Here is a 27,686-nt window from a genome sequence, read left to right as displayed (position 1 = left end):
TGGAAATGCAAAGGCTGCAGCATGACCTCAGCAAAAATACTTGAATAACAGAAAATATGCATGGGGGAAAACCACGGGAAACCATGCTTTGTGAGTCCACTGCTCACAAAGCTGTCTGTGGTCATTTTCTGGTAAAAATCTAATGAGAAGAATATTACCCTGAGATTTAAGGACTGCCACAATTTGTCTGTCATTCTGTCTTTGCAGGCAGCAGTGCGTTGTTTCCTTGCAGCAGGTTGGGTATTTTATTCATGTACATTTGACACAGCCTTCAACAAGATTTAGCTTAAGTATTTCAAGGCTGCAAATTTTTTCCAGCAATAGAATTTTTTTTAATGTTTGTACCGTGTCCCTTCATTTGAAGATAGGCTGAGAAATGAATGCATGCTTACAGAAGCAAAGTAACTGCTTTTGTGAGATTGATTTACTGCACTTGAAACTGGTAATTAAGAAAAGAAAAAAGCAGCAGCCCTGCAGTTTTTGTATTTTCAGATATTTCCAGGTCTCAGTTTCCCACTATGCTTTTCACACAACAAACTCGGGCTTTCCCAGACCAGACAGATGTGGAATGTATCTGTTGGATTCCAAGGTCATGGAATTATCCCATATGAGATTCCTGGCACAGAGGTGAAAAACTTTAAGCACCGTGAAACAATTGTTGCCATAAAGAATAATATTTTGGCAAGCGTAAATCATAACAGATGTACAGTTTCTAACAAATAAATTTGCAGTTGTATTGCACACTGCCACACTGTGTACCCAACAGTAGGGAGGATTTATTCCTCTGACTTCAGATAAAGCAAATATTTTTAGCTAGTGTCTTAAAGTGGCAGCTTGCAAAAACATGTGAGCTTTGCGGAGTTAAACGAGGTAGGAAATGCTAAGGCTCTTTAAGTGAAATGTTGTTTGAATGGGGGCTGATTTTTGTTCCCAGCTCGTGCTTTGCCACTGTTCAGTATGAACAGTAGTTCAGGCCATTTTAGTGGTGCTGTGGGACTGGAAGGAGATTTTTGCTGTTGTCTAGGTTACTGAACAAGGTAGTGACAATAGAATTAAAAACAGAGGTTGGGATCGTGTACCATTCTGTAACTTCAGCTTCAGCTTTGGCTTGGTGGCACTGCACCCTGAGGAAAAGCCCGTTATGCAGCAGCCAGAGCCGATGGGATCACAGCCCTGCAGTGCCCTGCTGGGATTCCCAGCTCCCACCCCTCCCCACATCACATCACTTGGATCTGCATGTCACTGCTGGGCACCACGGATGGCGCACACACACTGCTGTGAGCTCACTGACTGTGCTAGAGGAGTCTTCCTGTGTTGGTCCCATACTGAGTGCTCTCTGTGCTGTTTGCTTGCTGAGCTGCTGCCATATGGCCCTGATTCTTCATAAGGTTTGACATGGCTTGAGAAAAATGCACACACAGATGCAAATGTATGCAGGTGTGGGAAGGGAGAAGTGCAGTAAGAGTGCCCTGCCCTGCCAGCTTGTGCTTGTCCTTAGCGTGCTGTCCGTGCTGTCGTCTCCTCCGAGGACAGTTTGGTTCAAGTGCTGCCTAAAGCAAAGAAATAAAACTGCGTGAGAAGCAAAACAATTCCAATTAATTGTTGGTTGAGCTGCCCAGTGATAACATGCAGCAGTCTAAAAATAAAAGATCTAAAAATAAAAGTTAATTGGCAGGAGGAAGTTCAAGGAGAAGTGAACCCATTGTATCAAGCAGTTTCACATTACAAATTTTATTGGAAAAAAACTTCAAAACCTGCTTTTTTTTCACTGTAGATGGGTATTAAGTTAGATTGGGTAGTTCCAGCCTTCTCTGTGCATAGAAGAGAAGCTTGGGATTGGTGTTCTTCACCGTTGTCCTTGTGGCTGTCAGAGCAGCATGCAAGCATTGTTACCCACCCCACACCTCTGTTTCCACATCAGTGGGAATAACCCTGATGATGCTCCATGAAGGTGAGCAACAGCTTAATGGGAAATCACATTAAGTATCCATTGGTACTGAAACTAGGGAATGGGAATAGCAAAATTGGAAAATAAGGGGAAATTTTCACTGTCAGCATAGAAATCCTTCCAAAAATAGTAGAGTGCTGCCCAATTGATGGAAATTAGTTGAATGAATTGATAGTAATTATTGATCCAGCCAAGAATAATGCAGATCACATTCAAAACAGCGTGGTGCCTGCTGGGGGGCTGCTAGTTGTCCTACTGCTGTTGATGTTTCCAGTCTGGGCCACAGACTGGCTCCAGTCTGGGCAGGATCCACCGTGAGTTATTGTGACTGCTGAAAGCATGCTTGAGATACCATCCTGTAGGTGAAATCAGCATTTCCAACCCTGCTGACACTCTTGGCACGCTGTGGAGCATCTCTGCACAAATGTCTTGTTAGGTGGAACAATGTTTGTAAACCCTTTGTGCCATGGTAACGTGAAGGAGCGGAGGAAGATCCTTGGGCTCACTCCTTGTAGAATTGGCCCTTTGATAGGAAAAGGAGACTTGAGTCTTAAATTGCACAAGAAGCATCTGAAGATTTATGATTTAAAAGCTCTTTAAGAAGAAAAAAAAAAAGAAAAAGAAAAAAATAATAGCCCAATTGTTTCCTGCCTTAAATTGTTGCTCTTTGACATTCTAACCCAAGAGAGACCCCTTTGGCACCTACCCCTACGACAGGCAGGAGAACTACAAAGTAAACTTCTTCCTTACGGTTAATGAAGTCACTGCCTTAGGCACACTCTGCTATCACACCTGATAATCTCTTTAAAAACACAGTGTGATTAATTATTAATTAGGAAGATGAATGTTGTCTAGAAAAGGAGTTTCAAAAGCTGCAATCCGAACTGCCTAGTGTTACCAGGATTTCGTTGATACTGAGTATGTTTGTTAAGGGCAGTCTACAGCAACTCCTCGTATGCCTAATAAACAAAATATACCTAATAAGCAGAGCAAGCAGTTACTAAGAGCTCTGTGCTTTGCTTGTTTTGGACTGTGGAGACATTGGTTTCTGCAGAGCTCTTACAGGAAAGGTAGTCTGAGCTTTGTAACTATCACCTGGCTGTGCTCACACAGTGGTGTTTCCATTTGCCCCACATCAAAGTTCATCTGCTTTCAGGATGGGATTTTTAATGGCCAGAGGACATCAAAGATATAAACTGAGGCATGTGGTTGGGTGCCATCCTGCCTGGGGATGGAGATGAAGTGTTTTGCTGAGCCCAAATGACTTAAATGCAGCCTCAGTCCGGCTCTTGTTGAGTTCACTTTGGGTTCTGTGAGTGATGCATCAGGCTGCATATATGTAAAATTTTGAGCATGCCATTCTCCCTCTTCTGTTGGAAAGGGCCAGTATTTTGTAGTGAGCGAGTGGCTGCTCTCATTCTTGTTCTGCCAACAATGGAGGAGCTGTGAGTAATGCAGCTTTCAGCCCTTCCTTCCCCCTTTCTCCAGCCCTCCGGTGCCCGTAGCAGTGCCGGCTCCTGCAGTACATCCTGCAAAATCTGTAACCTCAGGAGCAATGCTGAACGATTTTCTGAAACTTCAGATTAGCCAATATTTCTGGTCTATTTTAGAACTTTGCAGATTTTGTTCCTCATTTGCGGCAGAAACCAGGACAACTGTATGTAAATTCTGTGAGTTGCTATGAACCCAGAATTGGAGAATAATGTATAATAGTTTAAAAATGCACGGTTAGAAAAGTGCCGTCAAACCAGTCATGACTCAAACTCTTGTCCACAATCAGCATTAAACCCTCTTGCATCATCCTTCTCCAACACCATTCTGTTTAGATAGTCCTTATATTACAGAAAAGAAGCTTCTTTAATTTGCTGGGGAGAGAAACAATATAAAAACTGTGTACACAGCCAACATTTAGTTACTGAAATCAAATTCTCACCTGGTTTGGCACAAGCACATGACCTTCTGTACACATAGGACAAAATAATGTTGAGAGTGATAATTACTGTGATATAAAATATATTTCAACTTTTAATCTACTTATTTTATCTTACTTACCCACTTGTCTTACTTGAACATCTCAAGAACTTCGTGGAGCTGATGCCCACCACACCTGTGGGACGAGGTGCATGAAGCAACCTCCACATTCCATGTTCCAGTCTGAAGCAAAGACACAAGAGTTAAGAGAGTTCATCATTCCTATTGAAAATCAGTCAGTGAGAATGGGGCACTTTGCAGGTCTTGGAATTCATGGTTGGTCCCACAGAAGGCCTAAGGTGGAGAGGTGTGGGTTTTATTGCCAGGATCCCTAGGTACCCCACCAACTGTTCCTTTTCCTGCCCTCAAATGATGGGTGCTATTTTCTACTGCAGCATATGTGGAACTCATTTGCTCTTTGTACTGCAGACTAAAATTTGTTTATTTCTTCCCTTGTTTTTGTATGATAGTCTTTCATAAGTCAAAGGTTAGGAACTAATAAAAATCCAAGATTGTTTTCTGGCTAAAGGAATTTTTGCAGTGTCTTTGGCTATGTAGTTCAAAGGATTTGTCTTCTCTTGGAAAGTAGCCATAGAATTGCTGATCCTTAACTGTAAAATCAAAGCTGTCCCAAGAATGATGCTATCAGCAGTCCCAAAGGGCTGCAGTGGCAGCTGAGGAGTGACATGCTAGTGGTCTTCCAGGACACTGCAACTGAGAACGCTGCTTATGCCAGAACCTCGAGGTGCATGCAGGGCTTTCTGTGTTACCCTGTCTCACTGGGACATCAGTAAATTTTTATCTTAAAGCAAAACATTAGGAAGATGCAGTGCAACAATCCAGTTCTCAAAGGTGTAGAAGCACTTCTCTTTGCACGTGCTATGTCCAAAGCAAAAAACAAAAGTCTGTGGATGTTTCCCAAGCTCATTTCTGACATGGCAACTTGTGTAGGAGTCTTCGGTCTCATTCAGCTGCAATTTAAAACATCTGATCTGTAAACCCATAAGTGGAAGATTTTGCTGGATGTTCAGCCACACCCTGTCCTCCTACCACTATAGAATACGTGGAAAATGGGAGATCATTTGGTGTGCAGAGATGTAGAACCCAGCGTTCATAATTGGCTGTTTCATTCTTGATACGTGTGTTTCCATTTCAATTTTCATCAAAATCAGCATGTTAGGTTTTCTTTGTGCTCAAAACTGACTGTGACTTTTCATGTACGTAATACTTTAAGGTATGGCTTTTGTTTTGCATGCTCTCTCTCGTTCAGTGGAATTTGCTGCCAGGGAGGTTTGGAGAAGCAGCGGAGGTTCCCACATAGAGAAGTGCCTCTGTGTGAGTAAGGAGAACAGCCTGGGCTGTTTACCCCACAGTGTTTTCAAGAGGTTCTCAGGATCCTTATAAACACTTCTGGTATTGAAGACAGAGCTCAAAAGTCCTGATTCAAAGTATTTACCCAAAGTTACCAAGACCGTGGTAAATGTAAAGTGAAATGAAGGGCATGTCTGCCCGGAGCGAGGAGCTCCATCCATGAGCTGACCTGAGCAATGCCCCTCTGTGTTTGAACAAAAATACTGCCACATAGCTATGGCCTGGAATATAGTGGTGTTCAGCCTGGTGGGAAAGAAGTGGAGGGTTTCCTGATTCGTGGTGAAGCTCAGCCCTTTCTCTGGATCATGTTAAAATTCCCCGAGACAGCTTTTATCCCTCCTCTGCAAAGATAATGTTGAGATGACTGAAATAATACATCCCTGAGGGCTCGGCCATTAGCTTTATAATGTGGATTTAGAGGAATGTGCGAGGCTCTCTGCACTGTCCTTCAGGAAGAGGCACCTTTGAGAGGTTTTTTTTTTTTCCTTCTGAATTTCAGAATCAGAAAATGTGGTCCACAAATACTCGGGATTCACCAACTGACGGGACTTTAAGAAAGCTTCCCATAGGGATTTTCCTGATCTCTGTGATAAGCTCCCCTTTTCCTTTCCCCTGCTTTACTCCAAGTTTTGCTTCTTGCCCCGCAGCTCTTGCCTTGGCTGCCCACAGCTGCCAGCCCAGCCCTGCTCACAGCATTAGCGCTGAGACTTTAATGATGCTGCCTGTCTCAGACTTTTGCTTGGTCTGCTTACTTCAGCATCTACAGAATGTTTTCACAAAGGAGCAGATGGTGGTAGGAGTAATTGGGCTGTAAAACAACATCAGCAGCTAAAACCGATTTTCACCAGAAAGGATTTGGTGGGCAGGGTGAGGGAGGTGCACTGCTAGCGTGTGCTCTGTGCTTCGTGTCCAACGTCTGTAGGTGGTAGCAGGCTGCACTGCCTGCTTCCAGGGCACGGTAACTGTAAGGGCAGTCACAAATACCAACAGTTGATGAATAACCCATTATAGAGTCACTTTTATGTTGACTCTGTGAACATTTCCTGGCTTCGGAGAGAGTAAAGATAATGGCTAGCTTTGTAGAAAGAAAGAATCTCTAAAATGCAACATTTTTTTTCCTTTGTGACTTTTATGGCTTTGTACGCTGACATGTCGGAGGGAGGAAAACAGTGCATTGTTGCCAATAATCCACAGCGCTTGGCACAGACAGCCTTTAAAATCTGGCACCGGGAGGAATATTAATTCAGTTGTTTTCCCACAGAAGCTACTGATTAGTCAAGGCCAAGTATCCCTGGGATGATTCACTAAAACCCAGCGCGGAGCCCACCTTTCCTGAGTAGATCTGCTTTGTGTCACCACCGCAACAGGTGGATGGGATATGTAATAAGAGGGGCAACTCAAATTCCAAGGGCAGCGAAAAGAACACGACCGGAGCCCAGCGCCTGGGCCGCGGTGCAGCCGCCTGGCGGCCTCCTGCCAGCAGCAGCTGGGCAAAGCCAGGCTGAGAGGCTCTCCTGTGCCCAAGGGCCACTCTCATCACCCATGTGCCTCCAGCTCCTCGTTCCCAGGCCTCCCAGTGCCCGAGGGCCACCGGGGAGGTGGAGAAGAGGTGTGGAGCTGCCATGCCCTGAGCCTGGACACGTTCCTTGCTCTGCGCTGTGCCACTGGGAGTTCGGCCCTTGGGATGGCTCCTGCTGTGTGGATGTGCCAGACACCTGCGGGCTGAGCTCTGCTGCTGCACCTCAAGGGCAAGACTGTGAACTCAAGAGACAGCAGAGCTTCAAGTTTTGATTATGAAAAGCCTTTCAGCAACAAAAAAGTGTTTTCTGATTTTTATTCTTTGTGCAAAACCGCTTTGTTTCTCCAAAGCGTTGCAGGGTTCTCCATCCATGAGGCGAAGTGCAGCCAGAGCAGTGTGTTCCAATTCTGCTGGCTCTGCACCATGTCTGTTGGTCTTTCTGCCTGAATCCTGTCTTGTCCCAACCCTTAACATTTCTTTTGCTTCAGGGGGAGTACATTCAGACACAGGACATGCTTAACGCAGATTGCCTTAAAGAAATAGCGAAGGGGAAGATTGCCTGAGATGAACAAAATGATCTAAAAGGTCTTTCCATGTCAAATGTCTACGATTTTAAATAGTAAATGATCAAGGCAAAGGCATTTCCTGGTGATTAATGGCTGGCTGGGTGTAGTCATGTCTGGGCCTTAACCCCGGCCTCTCGTGTATCCCTAGGAAATGCCCTGTGGCTCGGTTGATTCTGCTGTTTCAAGCTGCACTTGGTTTATGATTGATTGTCATTTTTAAAAGCACCTTTCTGTTGGTGGCTATATTGGTGGCTGCTCTGCACAGCTTTGTTCCTCTCTCTCGGGTGTGGATGTTATTTCTAAAGTGGTGCAGATGTGCCTGGATAGCAGAATGGATGGAAGTTGAGATGCCCATGCAGTAGTCTCGTGCAGGTGTGGTGTGGCTGCATTTCATTTAGTACCCGCTGTGGCTGCAGAGCTCGGGTGTAAGATTGGTGCTGGCTGAGGAGGACTGCTTGCTTCCTGCCTCTGCAGGATGGCAGTGTGCATTAGTGTTGTCGGGATATATACCAACAGAATATGGCATACTAATGTTATAATGTTATGATGATTACACTGTGATAATCGTAGCACTGTCACCAGAATGCTTGCAGAGTAAAGGTAATTTCTGCTGCACTGCTCTCTCTCCAGATCACAGAGGTGTCACGGTGACCATGCTGCCTTTGGAGCTTATTTGACATTGTACCACTGAATCTTAAAGATACTGCCAAGGTGGTGGCTTTCTGCAAATTTGCTGAAATCAGTGACAGGTTTCCAGAGTCACACCGAATTAAAAGGCCAGAATGTGCAGAAAGTCATATCTCTGTGTTCAAAGCTGGCAGTAGCTGACGTTTCCAATGTGGGCATTGTCTCGTCTCTCTCTGCAAGCTGCACTGAGCCCTCATGGACGGAGAAAACTCACTAGAGATAAGCAAACCAAACAACCTCTTTGAACCAAAGTTGTAGAAGGTTTCACTTAAAGGCAGCTGAATTGATTTAAATGACCATTTTTTGAAGTCTTGCCTGCAGTTAAATAAAATACTCCCAGAATCGTTCGATGTGAAAAGAACCAATCTATGTGAAAGATCTTCTGATTCATTTGCTATCTGCTGTTTCTTCCATTCAGACCAGTAGGAGTCCTTACATGGAGTCCTGTGTGATTCACCAGGGATGTTTTGTGCCACGCCACGGCTTCTTCCTTCATCTTTTGTAGCAACTCTGCAAAGATTTCATAGCAGCATATAATGAGGGTTTGTGTTACTGTGGAGTGAGGGGAAACATCTTTTGAATGGGAGTGTGTGGATTAACAAAGTGAGAAAGAGCAAAGGTATGTTCATAATAGTGATTGATAGAGTTAATAGCAATAGCGGATGAAGGGCTTGACCTTTTTCATCACTAATTCTATTGAAAAAACTACTGCATTGCTCTTTTTTACTGAATTGTGCAGAGGAAAATGAAGTCGACAAAAAAAGCCTTCAGAGCTCAAAACCAGGACAGAAGTGCAATGGGGAATGGGAGAAAAAACTGTCTGCCATTACATTTCTTAAAGGTAGAATTTTATTCTGTATACTAAGTGTATTGAAAGGGCATAGATATTGACATTGCATGTCGTCATCATAGAATAAATATTCTTCAATTTTAATAATGATGAATACATCTCTATAGAGCCTCATTGTATGTTGTAGTGATTGCTGTGTCTTTGTAGTAGGAGGTTTGACCAATGGGAACAGAACATGAACAAGACTGACTTTTAAATGCCAAAATCTAAAAAAGAGGGCTCAGTCTCCCTTCCCACCTCTGTCCCTGATACCCAGCACTCATTGGTGCCCAGTGCTGTGCCGTGTCGTGCTGCTGGGAGCGATCCCATCTGATCCTCTGAGCTTCCTCTGCTGGAATGGAGAAAAAAAACTACAGGATTTCCCCTCTGACCATCTTGTTGAACACTTGCCTTTTATAGCCAGGCTACTCAGGCCAACTCCTGGCTACAGGATTTGCACTTAAATGTAAAAATAGAGCTCCAGAAGTAGTCTGTACTACTGAGTACATGCAGGATCAGGCATGGGAATCTTCACGTTGATCCAGGTGTCTCCCTCACCCACACGGTCTGAGAGTTTAAAAGTGAAACATCTATCAAAATCTCATTACTTTGGAGAGGGTGGGAGCGCATGGATTATAAACCTTATTTTTTATATCTTAAATTATGGTGCCATATCCAAGCCATAAATTTTTACAAAGCAAACTGCTGATGCACTTGAAAGACATGAATAAGTGCTCTCAGCACCACGGCAGAACTGTTCAGGGGGAGTGAGCAGGTGCGTGGGGTGAGGCTGCCAAAGAGTGCTGATGGCACATTGCTTTTGGAGCTGCTACTCCTGTTGTTTTTGCAATAGGATGCCTGTATTTACTCGGAGGAGAGGAGGGGAGCTTAGTGATATCGGTTCCTGCGAATGCAGGCACTCCCCAGTGACTGAAAGGGAATATTCCTGGATCCACTGAAGATCATTTCACTCCCAAGTGTCTGCTAGGAGAAAGACATGCCTGTCTGCTTTCAGTTTCGTATCACAAAGTGCTGATTTATTTAATGGTGTCAAACTTCTTCACAGTGTTTGAGCACGTGCTCTGAAAGTTCTGCTCTGCAGCGTAGGAGGCTGAAATGACTCGCTGTGTACGAGACAGCGTTTTAAATTGAGCAGCACTAAACAGCCTGATCCTGCAAATCTGGGATTGTGCAGTTTGTTTCACAGAGCTGGATCCTGCCAGTTTCTGTGTGCTGTTTAAGGGGGAATCTCTTCCGCTGAGACCAAATGCTGTCGGGGCTGAGAGCGATAAGCCCCTTGAATCCTTGTTAGATAACGTCTGTACCTCCAGGACAGCACCCTGGAGACTTACTGAGTGATACCATGTATGTGAGGCGGGGTTTGCTCTGGCATAAGGACAGAAAGCTCAAAAATTGCATTAGAAAGATTTGAGAAATAAACTAAAGTGAAATACACCCACAAAACCTGTGATGAGAGCAAAGATGGGGGTCAGCACTTAAATAATGTGGCATGAGAACTTCATTAAGCATATCGATAACAGTATTATATCTGTATTATTCTAGTTTTGTCCTGCTCTGTTGGTACTGTTGGTACTGTTCATACATACATTCTGTTCACGTACCATTGAACTCTTCCTCTAACCCAGTAAGAGTGGTGTTGTTTCCAGAGATGAGATATCTAAAGTGAAGGTGGTATGGATAGATAGTGCTAAGTACATCTTTGTTTGGAGGTGGGGACGGCCTTCCTATGGGGCAGGATGGGGCTGTGCCTCGTGCAGGGGCCAAGCGGGCAGTGGGGCTTACAGTGTGTGCTCACTGTCCAGGAGTCAGGAAACTTCTTTTGCTCTGTGATAGACCCATTCTCACTGGGCAATGGGAAGAGCCAATGTGACTGCTAAAACAAGAGTGGAAAAATATGTATCTGGAATATGCATTGCTTTATTCTGCCAAGCTGAGTGTTTATTGTGGAGGCCAGACACATCTGTCCTCCTCCAACAGATAGCATGGTGTTTCTTGGATTAAAAAGCCCAACTGTAGTGGAGCAGTGGAAGAAATTGCTTCAGAAGACTGACTTATTGAAACCCTATATCATACAGGCCCTGTCAGAAAAATATTAACCGCTGTAAAAACTGACACAAGGGGAGATGAAAGCAATATTGCTTGATGTTGTGATTACCTTTATGGCAGCGTGCTCAAGGTGAGCAGTGGGGAATCGACACCTTTTCTCATTTGACCTGAGCAGTCAGTGTGATTATTTAAGAGACTTTTTTGTTGTTATATCAAATAAAACATCTGTAATAAAAGAATAGTTTGGGAAAGAAGTGAAGACGTGGATTGCAGACAGCTATTTAGGTCAAGGGGTTAGGCTTTTGCCAGGCTCCAGATGGGGACTGAGCAGAGGACAGGGGCTGGAAGCGGTTCTGAAGCTGATCCCGACTGCAAAGCTCAGACAAGAACAGCATTGAGTTGGGCCCCATGAGATACACCTGATCTGAAGCGTGGCCAGGGAGAGATTAGTAATTGCATTGTTCCCCACGTGTTCTGTTCTGAACGATTGCAGGAAATGCAAATAACAAAACTCATGACACCATCGTTGCGCTTTCATCCCCTTGCAGATTTACTGGAAGAGCTTGGAAAACAGCAGCTTTGGCGAAACAACTTAGTTATATCAAGGATAAGGAATTCTTCCTGGAAACTTGACAGGCACCAAATCACTTTCTTACATGTAGCTCTGTCAGTTACTCTCCTGGATATCCTCACACGGGCTGTGGGCAGTGTTATGTGCATGGCATGCCTTAACCTCAAGCTATCTCCTCAGAACTCCGAAGCCAACCTCCCTCCCTGTGTTTGGCTTATTTCTGAGCACCTGGGAGCCGGTACTGGAACAACGTCTCCCAGTTCAGGTGCCCAGCTCGTGCAGGTTGTGCCAAGCACGTGGTTCTGTGCCTCGTACCATCAGCTGTTCACCACATCAAGAATGAAAACACTGAAACCAAGAAGAATTTTGGATTTGTTTTCAAGTGGACCAGGGTTTACAGTCCTGGTGTTTATTCAGGTTTTTTTTTTATGCTGATACGGCGCAGGGGAGGTGGGGTGGAATGGTAAATTGTCGTGGCCCACATAATGCGGTGACAGTGTGATATCTAGTAATTTACACTCAGCACTGATTACCACTAATGGGCAAAATGAGAAATTATAACTTATAATGTGTCAGATTAATATGATGTACATCCAAGTACATATAAAAGCCATCAGATGCTTAGTAGCTATGAGATGGTGCTTGCCCACTATTCTTGGCTCTGGTTCCTGCCATCATCAGAAATGATGTCCCTCTTCATTTGTGTAGCACAGGAAGGTTACATTACAAATTAACCTAGAGAGTGGCCCAGCAATTCATAAATTACACAGCCTTAAAAATAACCCTGTTATGAAATGGGACGTGATGGAATACAACAGCATCTCAGCACCTTAAGTAGTGCTTGTTCAGAAGTAAGCAAATTACAGTAATTTGCCAGATAGTAGTGAATATTCTGAGCCTCAGGTCCTAGAAAAGTGAAAGGAGATACTTTCTATATTCCCTTCCAAAATTGTGATGCCACAAATAATTTAAGATTTCCTCCAGGTTAGAATATTTCTGCATGTCAAACCCCTTTGAAGGTTTCAATAGAGTGTTTCTGAGCTGTGACATGTACTGGCACGTGTTGAGCACTGTAGTTCATAGCGGGAGTGGAGACAAGGCACATTCCATCTCCCAAGCAACTGACTCACAGGTGTCCAGATCACTAATGGCCACTAAAAAAACACCTTCTGTTGTACTAAGCATTAAAAACTGCCTTTGCCAACAATCTTAGCACGAGAGCCAACAAATGGTCAGGTGAAGAGCAAAGTCTAGGTGCCACCTTACAAATTCGTGTTCCAAGACAGTACTGGGAAAAGTGCCTTTGTATTCCTTACAGTGAAAGTCTTTCCTGCATCACTTGTAAGGTTCTGCATCCACTCAGAGCGTATTTTTAAAGGATATTGAAGGATACATCTGCACAGCATAATGGGCAGTAGTTACTGAATTCTGTCCTGTTCCTCTTGCCTCGTGTGAGCTGAACGTCTGCATCTGAACAATGCCACATTCATAAAAGTGAAATCAAGTTTGCCTTACTGGTGGATCTTCCTTTTTTTATTTTATTTTTATTATTATTATTTTTATTATTATTATTCAATTATTTTTATTCATGTATAAGAAATTGACTGAGGTGGTCATCTCTGCCTTAGCAGAACAAAAGGAGTGAGACACGTCCCATGAAAGGGGACACCGCACTCAGTGCTTCCCAAAGGGATAACAGGGTGAAGAAAAGCAAGGTAACCTTATCATAGAATCATCCGAGTTGTAAGGGACCTTTAAAGGCCACCTGGTCCCACTGCCCGCACTGTGGGACACCCACAGCTCCATCAGTGCTTACATCCCATCCCCTGACCGTGGTTGTCTGCAGACAGGGCACCTCCACCGCTCTGGGCACCTCACTAAGCTCCTCTGCTCTTCTGTTCCAGGGCACAGCCTCTGTTCTGCAGCGCAGGTCTGATAACGAGGAGTATGTCGAGGTTGGAAGGCTGGGCCCATCCGATTATTTTGGTAAGAAAATTCAGCATAAATATGGCTTAGAAAAATAGCAACTGGAATTGCATGGATTAGTTGTTGTTTTAATTAGCGTTCTACTCTTTAACGAACAAGGGGTTGTGCCTAAGTCAGCTTCTACTTTCAGCAGTACTGAGAGATATCATGGCAGCTGGAACTATTCCTTGGTTTACAGCAATGTGGCTGACAGGAGACAGATCCAGAATCAGCAAAACAGTCTGAATGCATTTGTTTTCAAAGGCATTTTACACGCATGCATTATGCATGTGTAATGCATTTGTACCGTCAACAGAATTATGTAAAGTGTCTATCAACATAACATAAAGGGCTGCGTTCTAAAACCGAAGCAACTGCGTGGTGGCCTCAATATGCACCCTCCGAAGGAGAGGAGGTGTGATGGTGTGTTTGTCTCTGTCCCCAGGTGAGATAGCACTGCTGCTCAACCGGCCCCGGGCTGCCACAGTGGTGGCACGTGGACCCCTGAAGTGCGTGAAGCTCGACCGGCCCCGCTTCGAACGAGTGCTCGGCCCCTGCTCTGAGATCCTCAAGAGAAACATTCAGAGATACAACAGCTTCATCTCTCTCACTGTCTAAATGATTCCTTTTGGAAAGCTGCCTTTGTGTGACCTCGTGCACTTACATTAGCTGTGTGCAGCTCCATGGCTTTATCAAGAAAAAATAAAAGGTGTGCATTTCGTGTGTATTTTTTCTGTTATGTCATGCACTGGATGTCAGTCCAAATCTTATGTATCATTTAAGAAAGAAGACAACTGTTTGGATAAGACTAGCTTTGGGAAAGTGCTCAGGGAAGAGCAGGCTTTTGGCTTGCAGGCAAGATTTTTACCTGTTGCTGGATCGTACAGCTAAAACTGTGTTTTTAACTATTTAAACTACAGACAAATGTCTCTTTCCCTCATTATCTTACACCTATTCTCAAAGTCAGTCTTACTCACCTTTTGTCAAGCTTCTTTGATAAAGTGATGTCCCTCTACCTGCCACTCCTAGAAGACTTGTCACTGGTTAGGGACTGGAGGCTTCCAAAATCCACGTGGTCAGTGGCAGTTCTGCAATTAAAGAGGGACGATTAGGGAAAGATTTTAGTCATTCCAGTAAGCCGAGGAAAAGTAGAACTTTTGAGTCACTTTGTGGTTTAGAAACAGGGGCCATTACTCCTCTGTGTTACCAGCCCTTTGGGGTCTGCTTTGTAGCTCTGAGGAGATGCCAAGGCAAACAGACAGCTCCGGGCCTATGGGTGAGGAGTCCAAGAGGCAGCGGTTTGTCAGACGTTGGATGAAGCCTTTAGGAGCAATGTTATCTGATTTCTCCCTTTTTTACATGGGGTTCTCATCAGCTTCCTTAAATGTCACTGAGAACTTCTTCACTGAACTAAGTGTGCTTTGAAACATATTTATCTGCACCAGAGTGTCCTCAGCTGCTACTCTGAATACTATACGGAATGCTCAGGAGATGGTGGCAGGTGTAGAGCAGCAATCTGATAGGACTCTTTTACATGAAGTCCATTTCATTCAACTCAAATGCCTTTTTTTAGTGTGCGACCAGCCAAATACGTGCTCCAAAACGCTGCCTCCTGCAGCAGATGTGCATGGCAGAACAAAAGGCACCAGGGGTTGCAGCAAGCTCTGTGTGCCCGCAGCCTTGCTGGCAGCTCTTGCTGCTCTGTGCAGATGTGGGTATCGAGCAGAGCTTCTGCAGAGCTGGACCTTGCTCTGCTGTGCAGCCCTGCAGGTTGGGATCATCCAAATTTTTCTCTGGGGAAGCTTTTCCTTTGAAGGAGAAGTTTTCTGTGCTAACTGCTGCAAATCTCTGCATCTCCACTACCCTAAATAGCACTGCCCACCTTTTAGTTGCAGCAAAACTGTATTTCTTCTTTACGATAGCACTACTCTGAGTAAATAGGAACTTTCCATACCTTTTACATGCCAAAGGTTGTATAATGAAATGAGGCAGCAATCCTCCTTCTGAAACTATAGGTGTTAGTTAAGAACTTGTCTAAAATTACCCACGCTGACGTGTACTTTGGAGTTAACAAAGCTCACCTGGCACTTTCCTGCTGCCTCCCAGCAGAAGGCTCTCGTGCTGCCCAGTGCTGCCACTGCAGTGGGAAGGAGCTCCCAGGCTGCAGTCAGAGTCCTCTCACCACTCCAAGGTGCTTAATTTATTTCAAAGTATTTCCAGCGGCCCTGTCAGTGTATCTTAGTTGCTACTATTTATTACGATTACGTTATGCTTCTTGCATGTGTTGTTAAATACGACCATTCACATTTCTCAACCTTGCAGTCCTATGACATACATCTACACGGGCAGATGCCCATTCTATATATCAGTAAATGTGTATGCCTTTGTAAAACTTCTAGTTTCTTTCACTGTTTTTGTATTCTCTTGTGCTGCTTTTAAGACACGTTTTTAAAGGTCACTCCTGTATGTTATTTAACCTATTGCTGTTCTGTTGTAGTCGTAAAAAAATTGTGAGTGTTTTGCATAATATGCAAGATGCATTCATTGTTACTCACCAGATTATTAGCCTCACCACTTAGAAGTTACTTCAGCACACACACAGAACAGATTCTTTGCTTTAAACCTTCGCAGATCATGAAAATACATCTGAATGACCATGTAAGCAAATTCAAGAGAAGTGTGATCGTTCAACGCCAGGCTTCCTATGCTTTAAGTGGAACAAAATGATCTTCTATGACATTTTAAAGATAATTGTAATATTTGCAGTGGATGATGGGATAGAATTACAGTATGAATAAAATTCTTCTACGTTATATGTGGCCATTGTGGGTTCATTAATACTGGAAGTCTGCATGAATAGAAGTTATGTTCTAGTTAAAAGCTGCCTATCACAGAGAGTTTGAACTCTGCTGAAAATAATAATCAGATGCAAAGGGACAAGAAATAAACCGAGAATCCCAGCGCTCTATATATAGTAATGGAAACCAAAATGGAGTTCTGCGAGATTAGCACGAAGGGATTTTGGGTGTCTCTCAGCTCCTCACGTTGCTGCATTAGGACTAAAGAGCTGGCAGTGACGGCTGGCTGAGAAGCAGCAGTCAGCACAGCACATTCAGTGCCCCACCTGCGGGCACTCCGGGCTCTGGGCTGCCCCAGTGGAGGTGCTGTGGTCCTGCTGGGCTCCAGGCAGGGTTCGTGGGCGGCTCCAGCAGCGGGGCTGACAGCTTGCTGTTTCTGGAGTGTGTTATTTTCCCCCTTTGCTGTGATTCAGGAGGGAAGGACTCATCTTTCCAGAGATTACTCACGTTATGTAGTAATCAAAAGTGACCACTCTCTCTGAGGTCCTTCCAGATGGACATTACCAGCCCACGCTCCCCAAAAAGAGCATCTCACCACTCCTCACTTTCTTTCTTTTTTTGGTTGGTTTTAATTGTCGCGCAGCCATTTTAGGACTCCAAGACTTTCGAAAGACAAGACTTTCTTTTTACTAGAAACTAATTGCACCTCCAGGTTTTTTACAAGACCCATTTGGCTGACCGCATTTTGGTGTGTGCAGCAGATGACTGCATGCAGTGTCCAGCATTCCTACCCCTTTGTGGCAATGAGTGCCCTCAGTTGTGCAGTGGTGTCAGCCCTACGAGGCCCTGCTCCCCAGGCAGGCACAGGCTGACCCCGTGGTGCCCATTTGGGTGCTGGTGGAAAACAGAGAGCAGAGAACAAAGCAATACTGATGCATGCTGGCTGTTCTTGCAGTAGTGATCTTCGGAAATGGAGCCATGCACAGAGGGGGGAGGTTCACAACAACGTGGTTCTGAAGTTCCATGTGGTTCAGAAATCCTTTCACTGACCTATATGCAAGAGATCTTATTCATTCCTTGTGCACATTTCGGTATAGCAGCAGAAAGAGGTGATACCGAGCAGAGGTAAAACTATGATGATGTCCTTGAGAAGAGCCTGATGTCCTGTGGTGCATCGCCGTGCCACGTGCATGCAGCGCAGCGCAGGAGGGCACTGACTTGGCATGGCACTGCTGACACACCGAGCACTAAAACCACACTGGATATTGCAGAGTTCACCATTTAGAGACAGAACTACCTAACATGCCCAGGCATGTTTTTTAGATTTGTTTCCAATGATTTGGCAACTCTGCCTGCAGTTCATTTCCCCCTTCACATGCACTGGGAAGCTCAGAAGAGTGTTTTCACAGCCAGAGTGGCTCCTGCAGGTCCCGCCGCCGCCTGGAGAAAGAGAACACGGTAGGTAGGAGCATGGCACAGCCCCCAAAGTGGACGTTTGGGAACACACAGGAGCTTTGATGCTCCTCTCCCAGGGTTTCTGTGCAGGCGCTGCTGCCAGCAGGGCTGTGTTGGGGATGCAGCTTGCACAACGAGCTGGCCTTTCCTCTGACAAAGCTGCCTGGCCAGAGGAGCTGGCATCTGCAGCCATCTGGTATTTTTGTGAAGGCTGAGGATGTTTTTTGTGCTTGATCCAACTCCAATACCAGAGTGATTCTTTTGAGCTCTAAAAATCTGGATGCAGCTTTTAGAAAAGAGGCTGCGCTCTGCCAGGGAGCACAAAGTAGAGCGTGAATGTCTCACTGGGTTTGCTTGGTCTGATCTCAGGGTGCACAGGTGACTGTTGTGGCTCTGAGGCCTGTTTTAATCCTTGTTTTGATGTTATCTTCTGCAATAGTAGCACAGAGGATCTGCTGCACACAGCCAAGCTGCAACATCCCAGTTGTCCAGCCCTTGTGCAAGCATGCAGAGTTCTCTTTAAGAAGACGTGAATTCTCATGGAGGAAAAAAAAAATAATCATTTTAACAAAAAAGACTGCTCCTATTCCAGCATAAACTGTCTCCAAACATGGAACAGTGGCGTGCCATGCTGCTCTGCGGGCCAGCAGCGCTGAGTGAATTGGCAGATGCTGCACTCCTGCACGATCTCTGGTAGCTCCCTCCCTTCACGTCTCAGGGTCACATCCCCAAGGCTCCATTTGCCAAGGAGGTGCCCCTTGGCCAAGCCCCTTGTGGTGGGAGTGCTGGTGAGTGCTGCCAGCCCGCGCCTGGCTCAGTGAGAGCTGCCTGTTGGGCATGCAGGCTGATGATGAGGGACTTTCTCAGCACTGCCTGCAGTTGCTGGCTCTCTGGATGTTCATACTGCTGGCTCTGGGGAAATCAAGCCTTTCTGGGAAGCGGCTACTCCCTATCCTCTTTATACAGACAATGCATTGTTATTGTTTGAAAGCACTTTTGTATCGCCCTTAGACTACAAGCATGGCGATTGTTCAATTAGAAGACATCATGGTGCATAGCAGTGAAATACGACGTACAGTACCATGCAGTATGTATTTTCCAGATAAACTGGAAAAACAGTGAAATGGATCTGCAAAGTGGGGGCACAATAGCTGCTTTACATTCCTCCACATGTGTGGAATTTATACGCTACAGAGTGACTCTGTTTCGTTACCATGTGTTTAAGATAATCTGATGATGGGCCGTGTTTCTGGCGGCTCTCACTTTCACAGTTGTGTTCTGCACACAGAGTAGCAGAGGCCTCAGCTTGAGCACGGCCATGAATTAGTGCAGGCTGAGCCCTCCCACCATTTATTTCCACTGCGGCAGAGAGAGAGAACAGACATAACAGCTGAGAAACACTACAGGCCAGTTCTCCTTCCCAACCAGGGGCAGCTCAAGCAATTTGCCAGAGCTGTGCGGCTGCTGTTGCAGACTGTGGGCTCTTGGGTTGGGACTCTCCCACCTGGAGGTGCTCCCTGAGCCCAGCAGTGCTTGTCCACGCATCACCCTCAGCCTCACACATAGCGATGGCAGCAGGAACCGCTGCTGAAGGGGAATCTCCATCTGCTGGTGCTGACACCTGCACCAGGGAAGGCCCTGTTCCAGCCCTGCGGCTCCTGCTGGCAGCACCACCAGCCCCGTCTGCTGATGTCCTGTGGGCCGCGCTGCCATGGGATGGCTCCTGTCCTGGATACGTGTCCCGTGCACCATCACACCTTCTCCTGTTGCCTTGTGTTCTGGCGCTCAGCCTGGGGCTTAGCTTTTAGAGAAGTAAGAGAAATGCAGACCAAAGTGAGCCGGGCCTTTTACAGCCGCCTTCCGGGGCAGGAGAAGGTCCTGGGGCACCCACAAAGGCAGCCTTGTGTGGGTGGGAGATGCAGCACAACCTGTGTCCGGATGAAAGCCACCCTATCAAAATAGCCATAAACAAACCCGCCTCCTCTGCTACAGAAAAGCTGTTGTGCCAGGAGCATATTAAATTGTATATGCTTTTTCTCAAGGCAAAAGAATTGCAGCAGTGACGGCAGCTGTGTGCGCTGGAGCTGAGCCACCACATTCAGCTCGGGAAGGCCTTGCTGAGGGCGGGGGGAAGGACTGCAAATGAATGTTTTATTCAGAGGGACCCACACTGAAATGATCCACTGACACTGGGGAGATGTGGTCAGGAGAAAATGGAGGTGCAGGATCTGGGGCCTGAAAGCAGCGTGCAGTGAGTTCCGCGGCTGATGAAGGCCCAAGGCAGAGCCCTGCATCCCTGCCCATGGGAAACATGTGGCTCTGAGCAGCCAGAGAGCTGCTGGAGCTGTGCTGAGAACCGAAAGCCTCATTGTGCCATGATCTGCCATTTCCTTGTGGGCAAAGTTGAGAGGTGGGTAAAGAGCAGGAGGTGACTTCCATCCATCCCAATGTTTAGAAACATGAAGAGAAGCAGCAGCGTGCTCTCCCTGCTGACATGGTGCACACCAGTGCACAGGGACCTTACACGGCTCCGCCACCAAAACCATCAACTCAGGAAGGCCCATTTCCGTGCAAACCCCTTGCAGGTGCCTCCCCAGGGAGGAGCGTATCCTCAGTCATGCTGCTCAAACACCACAGTGAGGACATGGCACAGAGGAGCCCAACACGTTCCAGTTACATTCAGGCCCCACAACATGGATCTGAGGGAAGGAGGAGATGTGTCTGTGTTGCAGTGCAAGCGGTGCCCGAGGGTAAATGTCCTCCGTATCTGAATCCATTCCGTATCTGAAGTCACTGTGTACATAGAGCTAACACGATTCAGTGAAAGAAACCCATTTCGGTGCTTTTTAAGCAGATTACAGCAGATTAGCTGACTAATCTACATGGAATCCTCTCTCCGACAATGTCAAACTGTAAACACATCCAGCCACTTTTGTAGTGCATATAAATATTTACCGCGGATTTTATTAAGATTAACTTCAAATGATATTTGCAATAATGGTTTTGCTCAGTGACTCGGTGGCTTTGGTAATGCAACACCTTTGGGAAGAAGCACCTTCTGCAATGTGCGGGTGTAAGGCTGCACGCAGCACAGAGCATGGACACAAACAGGGACCTGTGCATCATCCACTGGTGCTGAACGCAACTGCCTGGGATTATCATCACATGAAGCCAAACCTTCCCTGGAAGATGTGATGCTGTGTTAGGATCTGGCACTTCGCTGCTATTTGCAGTTGGATCATTACAGATAGAAAAACTCAAAAGCCCAAGCAATCCCATTTCTGGCAGCACCCTGCAGCCCCAGTGCACAATAGTGTGTCGGGGACATCCATCCCAAATCCAGGGCTCCTGCCCCTTAGGATGCTGTGCCCACAGTGCCTGGGTCAGGGCTCTGGCAGCCCACAGCTGGCCTGCACCGCGCCGGGACAGGGACTGTTGTGTCTACGGGGCAGCAGAGGAATGCTCAGTTTACAAGACAATGGTTTTTAGGAAGCTGGGAAAACTTAAACAGCCTTCCCTGATGGAAGATGGTCCCTTTCCTCCCTTTGTGTAATGAGGGCAGCTTCTTCTATAAAGAGATCTGTTTAATATAAGAGATTTCCAAAGTCTTAGCAAATTAGTATCCGAGAACGGGCGTCTGATGTGGTTTATGTTCTTTGTGATAGATTTAGGTTATGGGAATGTTGGTTCCAGAGGCAGTGTGATTCATGCTGAAACCATCCTGTGCCATCTGATCCACATGTCCACCCGAAGGTAGAGGCACTGCTGCGCACTGTGAGCCGCTCCACTCCGAGTTCTCATTGCAGAACAACTATAACAACAGAGAAAAAGGAATGGCTGCATTCTGCCAAAGAGAGGTAATTCTGAGCAGGGCAGCACTCACACAGCAAGCCGAGGGGTTTCACAGCGATGCCTCAGGGCCTCGAGTTGCAGTGCTGTGTGGCAGGAGCTGTACCTGCACCATGTGGAAAGCAGGTTCTGTCCCAGGCTGCAGCAGGGGAGGAATGGGACGATTCCCCCCACAGAACTCACAGATTCCCTTTGGACTCCCAGAGCTCCTCCGGGGCTCCTCTGAGAGCAGGGCTAGGCCACTCGCCAGCAGCTCTGCAGCATTGCATACCTCAGTTGCCATGTAATAAGCAGAAGACTCAGGGATCCTAATTTTGTTTGCAGGCTTGTTTCTTTTTTCTTTTTCTTCTTTTCCCTCTTATTTTTCCCCAGGTTTTCCCCTCTATTGCTCAAGTTTCAATGACGCACAAAACTAGGAGGAAAATCTGTGTCTTCTTTTATATCACCAACTATGTAGCTGGATTCTGGGGTTCCCTCATTCTGAACGCATTCATGTTAAGACAATTTCAGAGTCACTGGGGATTCCCAGGCACCAATAAGCTCTGGAAGAATTGTGTGAGCTGCATGTGCAGAAGCAGCACTGCAGCCCTGTGCCCATTGCAGTGTCCCCATGCATGCAGCCACTGGGCCCCATTTCACCTGCAGTCACCTCCCTGCACCTGCACAGAGCACAGAACTGCTCCAGGAAGGGCAGATGGCAGCAGGAGGGATGCAGATCTCCCTGCTTCAACAAATGCATCCCTTTCTGCACTGCACGGGGTCATGGCCTTGGGCAAAGCACTGTGGATAAAGTCAGACCAGGGATTAGGGCAGTGGCCAGAGCTGGACCAGCAGTTAACTCCCACCTGAGATAGTGCTGCGCTGTCAGGATTTATTGCCTTTATCCCCACTTGCAACCACCCTGAATGTTTCAATTATCTTTCCATGTTTTGGCATTTCCCTAACAAGCAGTGTTATTTTGTTGCTTCTGTTTCAGCAGAGACAGACAGGCCCTTGTTTTCCAAACATTACATGCATACACTGAAAAGCAGCGGGCGGTGGCAAAGCATATTTGGTCTGCTTTGGTGGCTGGAAAGGTCATTCACCGACCTCTGCCTCACCACCTTGCCCCGTATGTCCCGCAAAGGCTCCATTCTCAGCCCCTCAGCAATGAATCCTCTTTTCCTCTGCAATGATTTTGTTGCTGACCCCACCAATTAATTGCCATAATTTGTTCAGTCTGAGTTTCTTAGAAGTTAATCCGCTCCCTGGCTTGACTTTCCTTAGGCAAATGTAGTCTTGGGGGAAAAAGGAGTTACATCAGTGCTGACTTGAGCTCACGGTTTCTGCTTTTTGGCTCTATTTGTATCTCAAATTGCTTATTGGCATCAGGCGGTTGTTTTGAAGATCTCTCAAAGCTCCAATCCTCTGCGATGCTCCACACATTGATAATGAGCCGCGCTCACTAATCTCCCATCAGGATTCATAATGTCATATGAAAATCCTTGTTAAAAAAAAAAAAAAAAAAGACAACAAAAAAACGTTCATCACATTTTGTTTGCAGTACAAAAGGTCATTCTGCCTGAATCGTTTGTCAGAAAATTCCCATTTAGTGAGAAAGTTTTCAGTGAAAATTGTGAGTTGACAATCAGAGTGTTTCAATCCCAATAGCCACTAAAAGGGGAGATATTTCCCACGGCTGCTGAGAAGGGCAGGTGTGGCACTGAGGGATGTGGACTAGTGGGCACAGTGGGGATGGGTTGGGGCTGCCCTTGGTGATCTGAGTGGTCTTTTCCTACCTTGATGATTCTCTAACTGTGCAGAAGCACAAACCCAAAGGGTGTTTCTTTCAGAGTCCTGAAGAAAAGCTCTGTGTGTCCCTCCAGAAACCCACTGTGCTGTGGAAGCCCCAGACATGTGCTGATGTCCGCAGGGAGCACAGTGATGTATGGAAGGAGGCTGTTGTAAGTGGGAATATAACCAATGAGAACTCTCCTTATGCTATTTTCAAAGACAATCCTTTGTCATCAGCAGATTAACCTTAAAAATTCTTCCCTCATGTTTTAATCTCATCCCATCCATCACTATGGGCAATGCTGGGTGGGTACTTGAAGCAATAGGACCACTGTGTATCACGGAGTCATAGAACCATTTCAGATAGACCTTTAAAGGCCATCTGTCTCCCTCCCTGCAACATACAGGGACACCCACAGCTCCATCACATGCTCAGATCCCATTGTCTGACTTTGGTGCACCTCAACCTCTCTGGGCATCCTCTGCCAGCACCTCACTGCCTTCGTCGTGTCTGTAGCACCATGTGTGCCAAAAACCAGCATCACCTCTCACTGGGCAGAGAGGATGGTGATGGGAAGGGCTCCGTGGCTCTGAAAGTAACCTCTGGAATCAAAATGCTTCATTTCAACACAAAAACAATAGTGCACGAGACCTCAGCTCCCAGGAGGGCAGGATTAAAGGAACGGATTTCAGCCAAATGGGAAAACTGGATGGAATCTGCATGCTGACCCCCAGCAGTGCAGCCCTGGGGGCACTGCGCAGGTGGGGAGGGCTCTCTGCAGAGCAGGGCTTGTCTGTATTGCAGCACGGCTGATTGTTTCTTACCCACTTGATAGCCACCAAAATAGATCCAGTTCTCCCCTGTTTTAGCCTCTGCTAAAACCCTCAACCGCATCTTCTCCTATAACAAAAAGTATGTGGAATTGGCTAAAAAAGAAACATTCCTGTTCTCACAACAGTTAAAAAAATTAAAAAAAAAAAAAAATCCACTCCTTTCCTAAAGAAAAAAATAGCACTTTATGGGACTTTATAAAACCACTTCTGTCCAGAAGGCTCCTGCGTCAGCCCAGCTTTGTCCTTTAACCATTGCTGTGCCAAGCCTCACTGTAAATTATTTATCATCCCAAAGTAACTGCTGAAAATAGAGGCTGAGGGGAAGAGTGAGAACAGCACTGCATATGGCGTCATTTATTTTGATCATTCTGAAAGACTTGCCTGGAGCCTGCAGCCAAAAGGCTGACCATTAAGGAGGAAGGGCAAGGGGAGATGAAGCTGGGACAAACATGGGTGAGTTCAGTTTGTTCATTATGGCCCAGGAGTAGCTGGGGAGAATGGGAGAAGAATCAAGCAGGAAGCTGAACTTGCAAAGGGTTTTGGCATGAAATCACAAGGGCAAGTACAAAGCTATCCACCCCCCCTCCACACACACATGGAGCTGCCACTCTGCAGGAACAATCCTATCTATCTATCTATCTATCTATCTATCTATCTATCTATCTATCAAATCAGACTGGACGGGGGTTCTTCGCCTCTTTACAGTGGAGGAGAAGACCTCTGGGCCTCTCATGAGCTCAGCACAGGGCACAGCACTGGGTAAATGCAGCTACTGACAGAGAGATAAAGGACGCAAGGTGGATAAATGCAGATGCCATAGGAGTGATACGGGATACAAGGTGGATAGGTACATAGGAGCGATGTGGGATGCATCACATTTTTGCAGGAGTGTGATGGCTCTGGACAGCCTTCAGAGCCGGGATGAGCCCAGTGGATGGGCACATTGTGTGGGTGCTGATGCTGCAGAGCCAGGAGAGCAGAGATACACAGACCCTGCATCTAAGTGGGGGGACCAGCACTGAGAACACCGCAGCCAGGCAGTGCTGCCGGCAGAGAGAAGGACATTTTGTTGTGAAGGTTTTTTTTTTTCCTTCTTGGATATGTTTTTTCTTCCAAGTTGCATTTCTTTGCGAGGCTTTGTGGACAGTGTGGGCAGAGCCAAGTGGGAGGAATTTAAAGGAAGAAGCCAGTTCAAGGTCACAGCCTGATAGGCGAACATAAACCAAACAACCGCTCACGGGATGAAGCAGAGCCCCAGGGCCACAGGCATGGGGTGGGCTGGATGCTGGGGCAGCACTGGCAGCACATGGCCATCAGCCAGTTGTACGTAGAGACCTGGGGAGAATCTGCAGCCAAAACAAGGGGGAAGGCATGAAGGGTTCCTGCAGCGAGCCGAGGGGCACAACCCAAGAAATGAGCCTGACTCTGCTGTTTGGGTCCTGGCCCCAAATCTGGGGAGGGAACGTCTGGGCAGCTTTCCAGATGGGGCAAGTGAAGCTTGGGAGAGAACAGCTTAAGTGAGTGTGGCTGAGGAGGGACAACACAGAGCCTAGCACAAGCCAAGAGGCCTTGCAAGGAAAACCAGTCAAGCTGTTTGCTCCGTTACCTTCATATACAGCACAGGCTTCACCAGCAAGGAGATGGACGCGCTATCAGTCATGGCTTTGGTAAAGGAAACCTGCAAGGCTGGATTGCTTCGCTCTTGCTCCAGTAGCACCAATTCATTGCTGCTTTTGCTGACACCCGTTTTTTTCTAATGCATACGTAGCTAGATTAGAAAATAATCATGATAATGGACTATCACTGCTTAGCCTGGTATGGTTTTGGCTCCTGTGAGCATGGCCAGATTTTGTTCTCAAACTGTTTCACCCCAGGCACACTCCAGATGCCTCTGTCTTTCTTCTTGCTCTCAGTGCCGCTCCCTTGGCCTAGAATCCCTCAGCCCTGAGAAGCCTTCTGCTGGGTGGATGAGTTACAGTCCCCATGTGACCAGGCTGATAGGTTGTTCCCAAAAACGGCTTGAAAGCAATTTGGGGGAGAAGAAAACATGTTTCCTGCAATCTGAATGTCCCTGGGCACCAGCCACATGCGGGCATGTCTGCTGTCACCATGCAGGCCTTGTGCAGCCCACCTGGCTGGGCCAAGGTGCCCATACACTGCAGGTCTTGAGCCAGAGCGGGGCTATTCAGTGGGGGAAGCTTTTCTGGCATGACCAGTCATGTGCTGGAAATTGGACTGCAACCACAAAGTGGATCAGAGCTGCATTTTGAAGCAGTGATGTAGAAGTTAAAGACTCCATAGCTGATTCCCAGTCTCTTGAGCCATCTGGCTCCCTATCACTATTTTATCTCGCTCAAATGCTGCATATGCTGAGGCCCTGCTTTGGAGTAATGGCATTTCCAATTAAATTGACAGCCAGTTTGGGTTACACAACTACCAAGAGAAGAAACACAAGGCAACGCGAAGCGTCTCTTCCAGTGAAAGGCTCCTGATGACAGCTATGGGTGGCTCAGGGGCTGCAGGGGAATTCCAAATGGATGGGAAAGCAGCAGTGCCACAGCCAGTGCCTGCGGAGGGTGGGACCAGAGACACGGGGAAGATGTGGTTATGAGATCAGAGGGGCCTGGGGAAAGTCAGAGGAGATGTGTGGAAACCCAGTGGGCAGTGAGTGGTGTGATGCTGGGGTGAGCGTGTGATGGGAAGGGTGTGGTAGCGCAGGCTCCAGAAGATGAAATGCTTGCTGAACGCCAGGAAAAGAAGCAGGTCCATCCTGGTGACGTCAGCAGAGCCCTCCAGGCTCGGCGTTAGTCATAGGGCTCAGTGCTGGGCTGAACCTGGGCTGTGCTTGACCCTGCCCCGGCATCCCTCAGACAGCCAGCACTGAGTAAGACCACACAGCGCACCGCACACCTCCAGGGGGAAGTGATTAAGCCATGAAAAAGAGATCCACCAGCTGTTGTGCTTTGGTGTGCAAGGCTGCTGTCGGAGCATGGCAGAAAACTAAGCCGTAGGCCAAGAGACCAAGGGTGAGACCTCCATGAAGGGCCACTGCAACGGCTATGAGACTAAAAGCATGAGCAATGGAAACAGATACAACACTAGCATGGGTGTTTGAATGCTGACATCTTAATTTCAAACAAAGGAGGATAGAAGACTATTTTTGAAATCCTTCTCATGTAGTAATGCTCCCAGCTCCCACTTCAACAGGAGCTGAATTTATGCAACTTTTGGACACTCTTGGGAAATTCTACCACTTCTTTGCTTCCAGAGTTGTCAGGAATTGCAGCTGGTGTGGGAGTGGTGGCATGTCCTCCCCCAGCAGGGCACCAGAGGACCGTCCTGCAGCTTGGGGCTGCCCACAGCCCCCATCTGCTCCAGCACTGCTGCAGCTGAAGGGAGATGGAAAGCTGTGGCAAAAGAGGGAGGAAACAAAGAGACTGGGGAGATCTGGAAACCGTGAACAGAGAAAGAATGGGCAGAAAT

At 46.7% G+C, this 27,686-nt stretch overlaps 1 protein-coding gene across 2 annotated transcripts in view; it reads left to right on the top strand.

Moving 5' to 3' along the window:
• The window catches only part of PRKAR1B (protein kinase cAMP-dependent type I regulatory subunit beta), an 88,796-nt gene extending 72,489 nt beyond the window's left edge, over positions 1-16,307 (top strand). For both annotated transcript variants that reach the window (XM_085238042.1, XM_085238044.1), the window contains exons 10-11: positions 13,434-13,515; positions 13,940-16,307. In XM_085238042.1, coding sequence (XP_085094168.1) covers positions 13,434-13,515; positions 13,940-14,112 — 255 coding nt within the window. In that variant the 3' untranslated portion in view covers positions 14,113-16,307. The remainder of the gene's footprint in view (positions 1-13,433; positions 13,516-13,939) is intronic.
• The last annotated feature ends 11,379 nt before the right edge of the window (positions 16,308-27,686 follow it).

The sequence above is a fragment of the Meleagris gallopavo genome, chromosome 16 (genome assembly GCF_905368555.1).
Source record: "Meleagris gallopavo chromosome 16, MGAL_WU_HG_1.1, whole genome shotgun sequence".
NCBI lineage: Eukaryota > Metazoa > Chordata > Aves > Galliformes > Phasianidae > Meleagris > Meleagris gallopavo.
The sequence above is the reverse complement of the archived record's forward strand: the minus strand, read 5'-3'. Positions and strand labels throughout refer to the sequence as shown.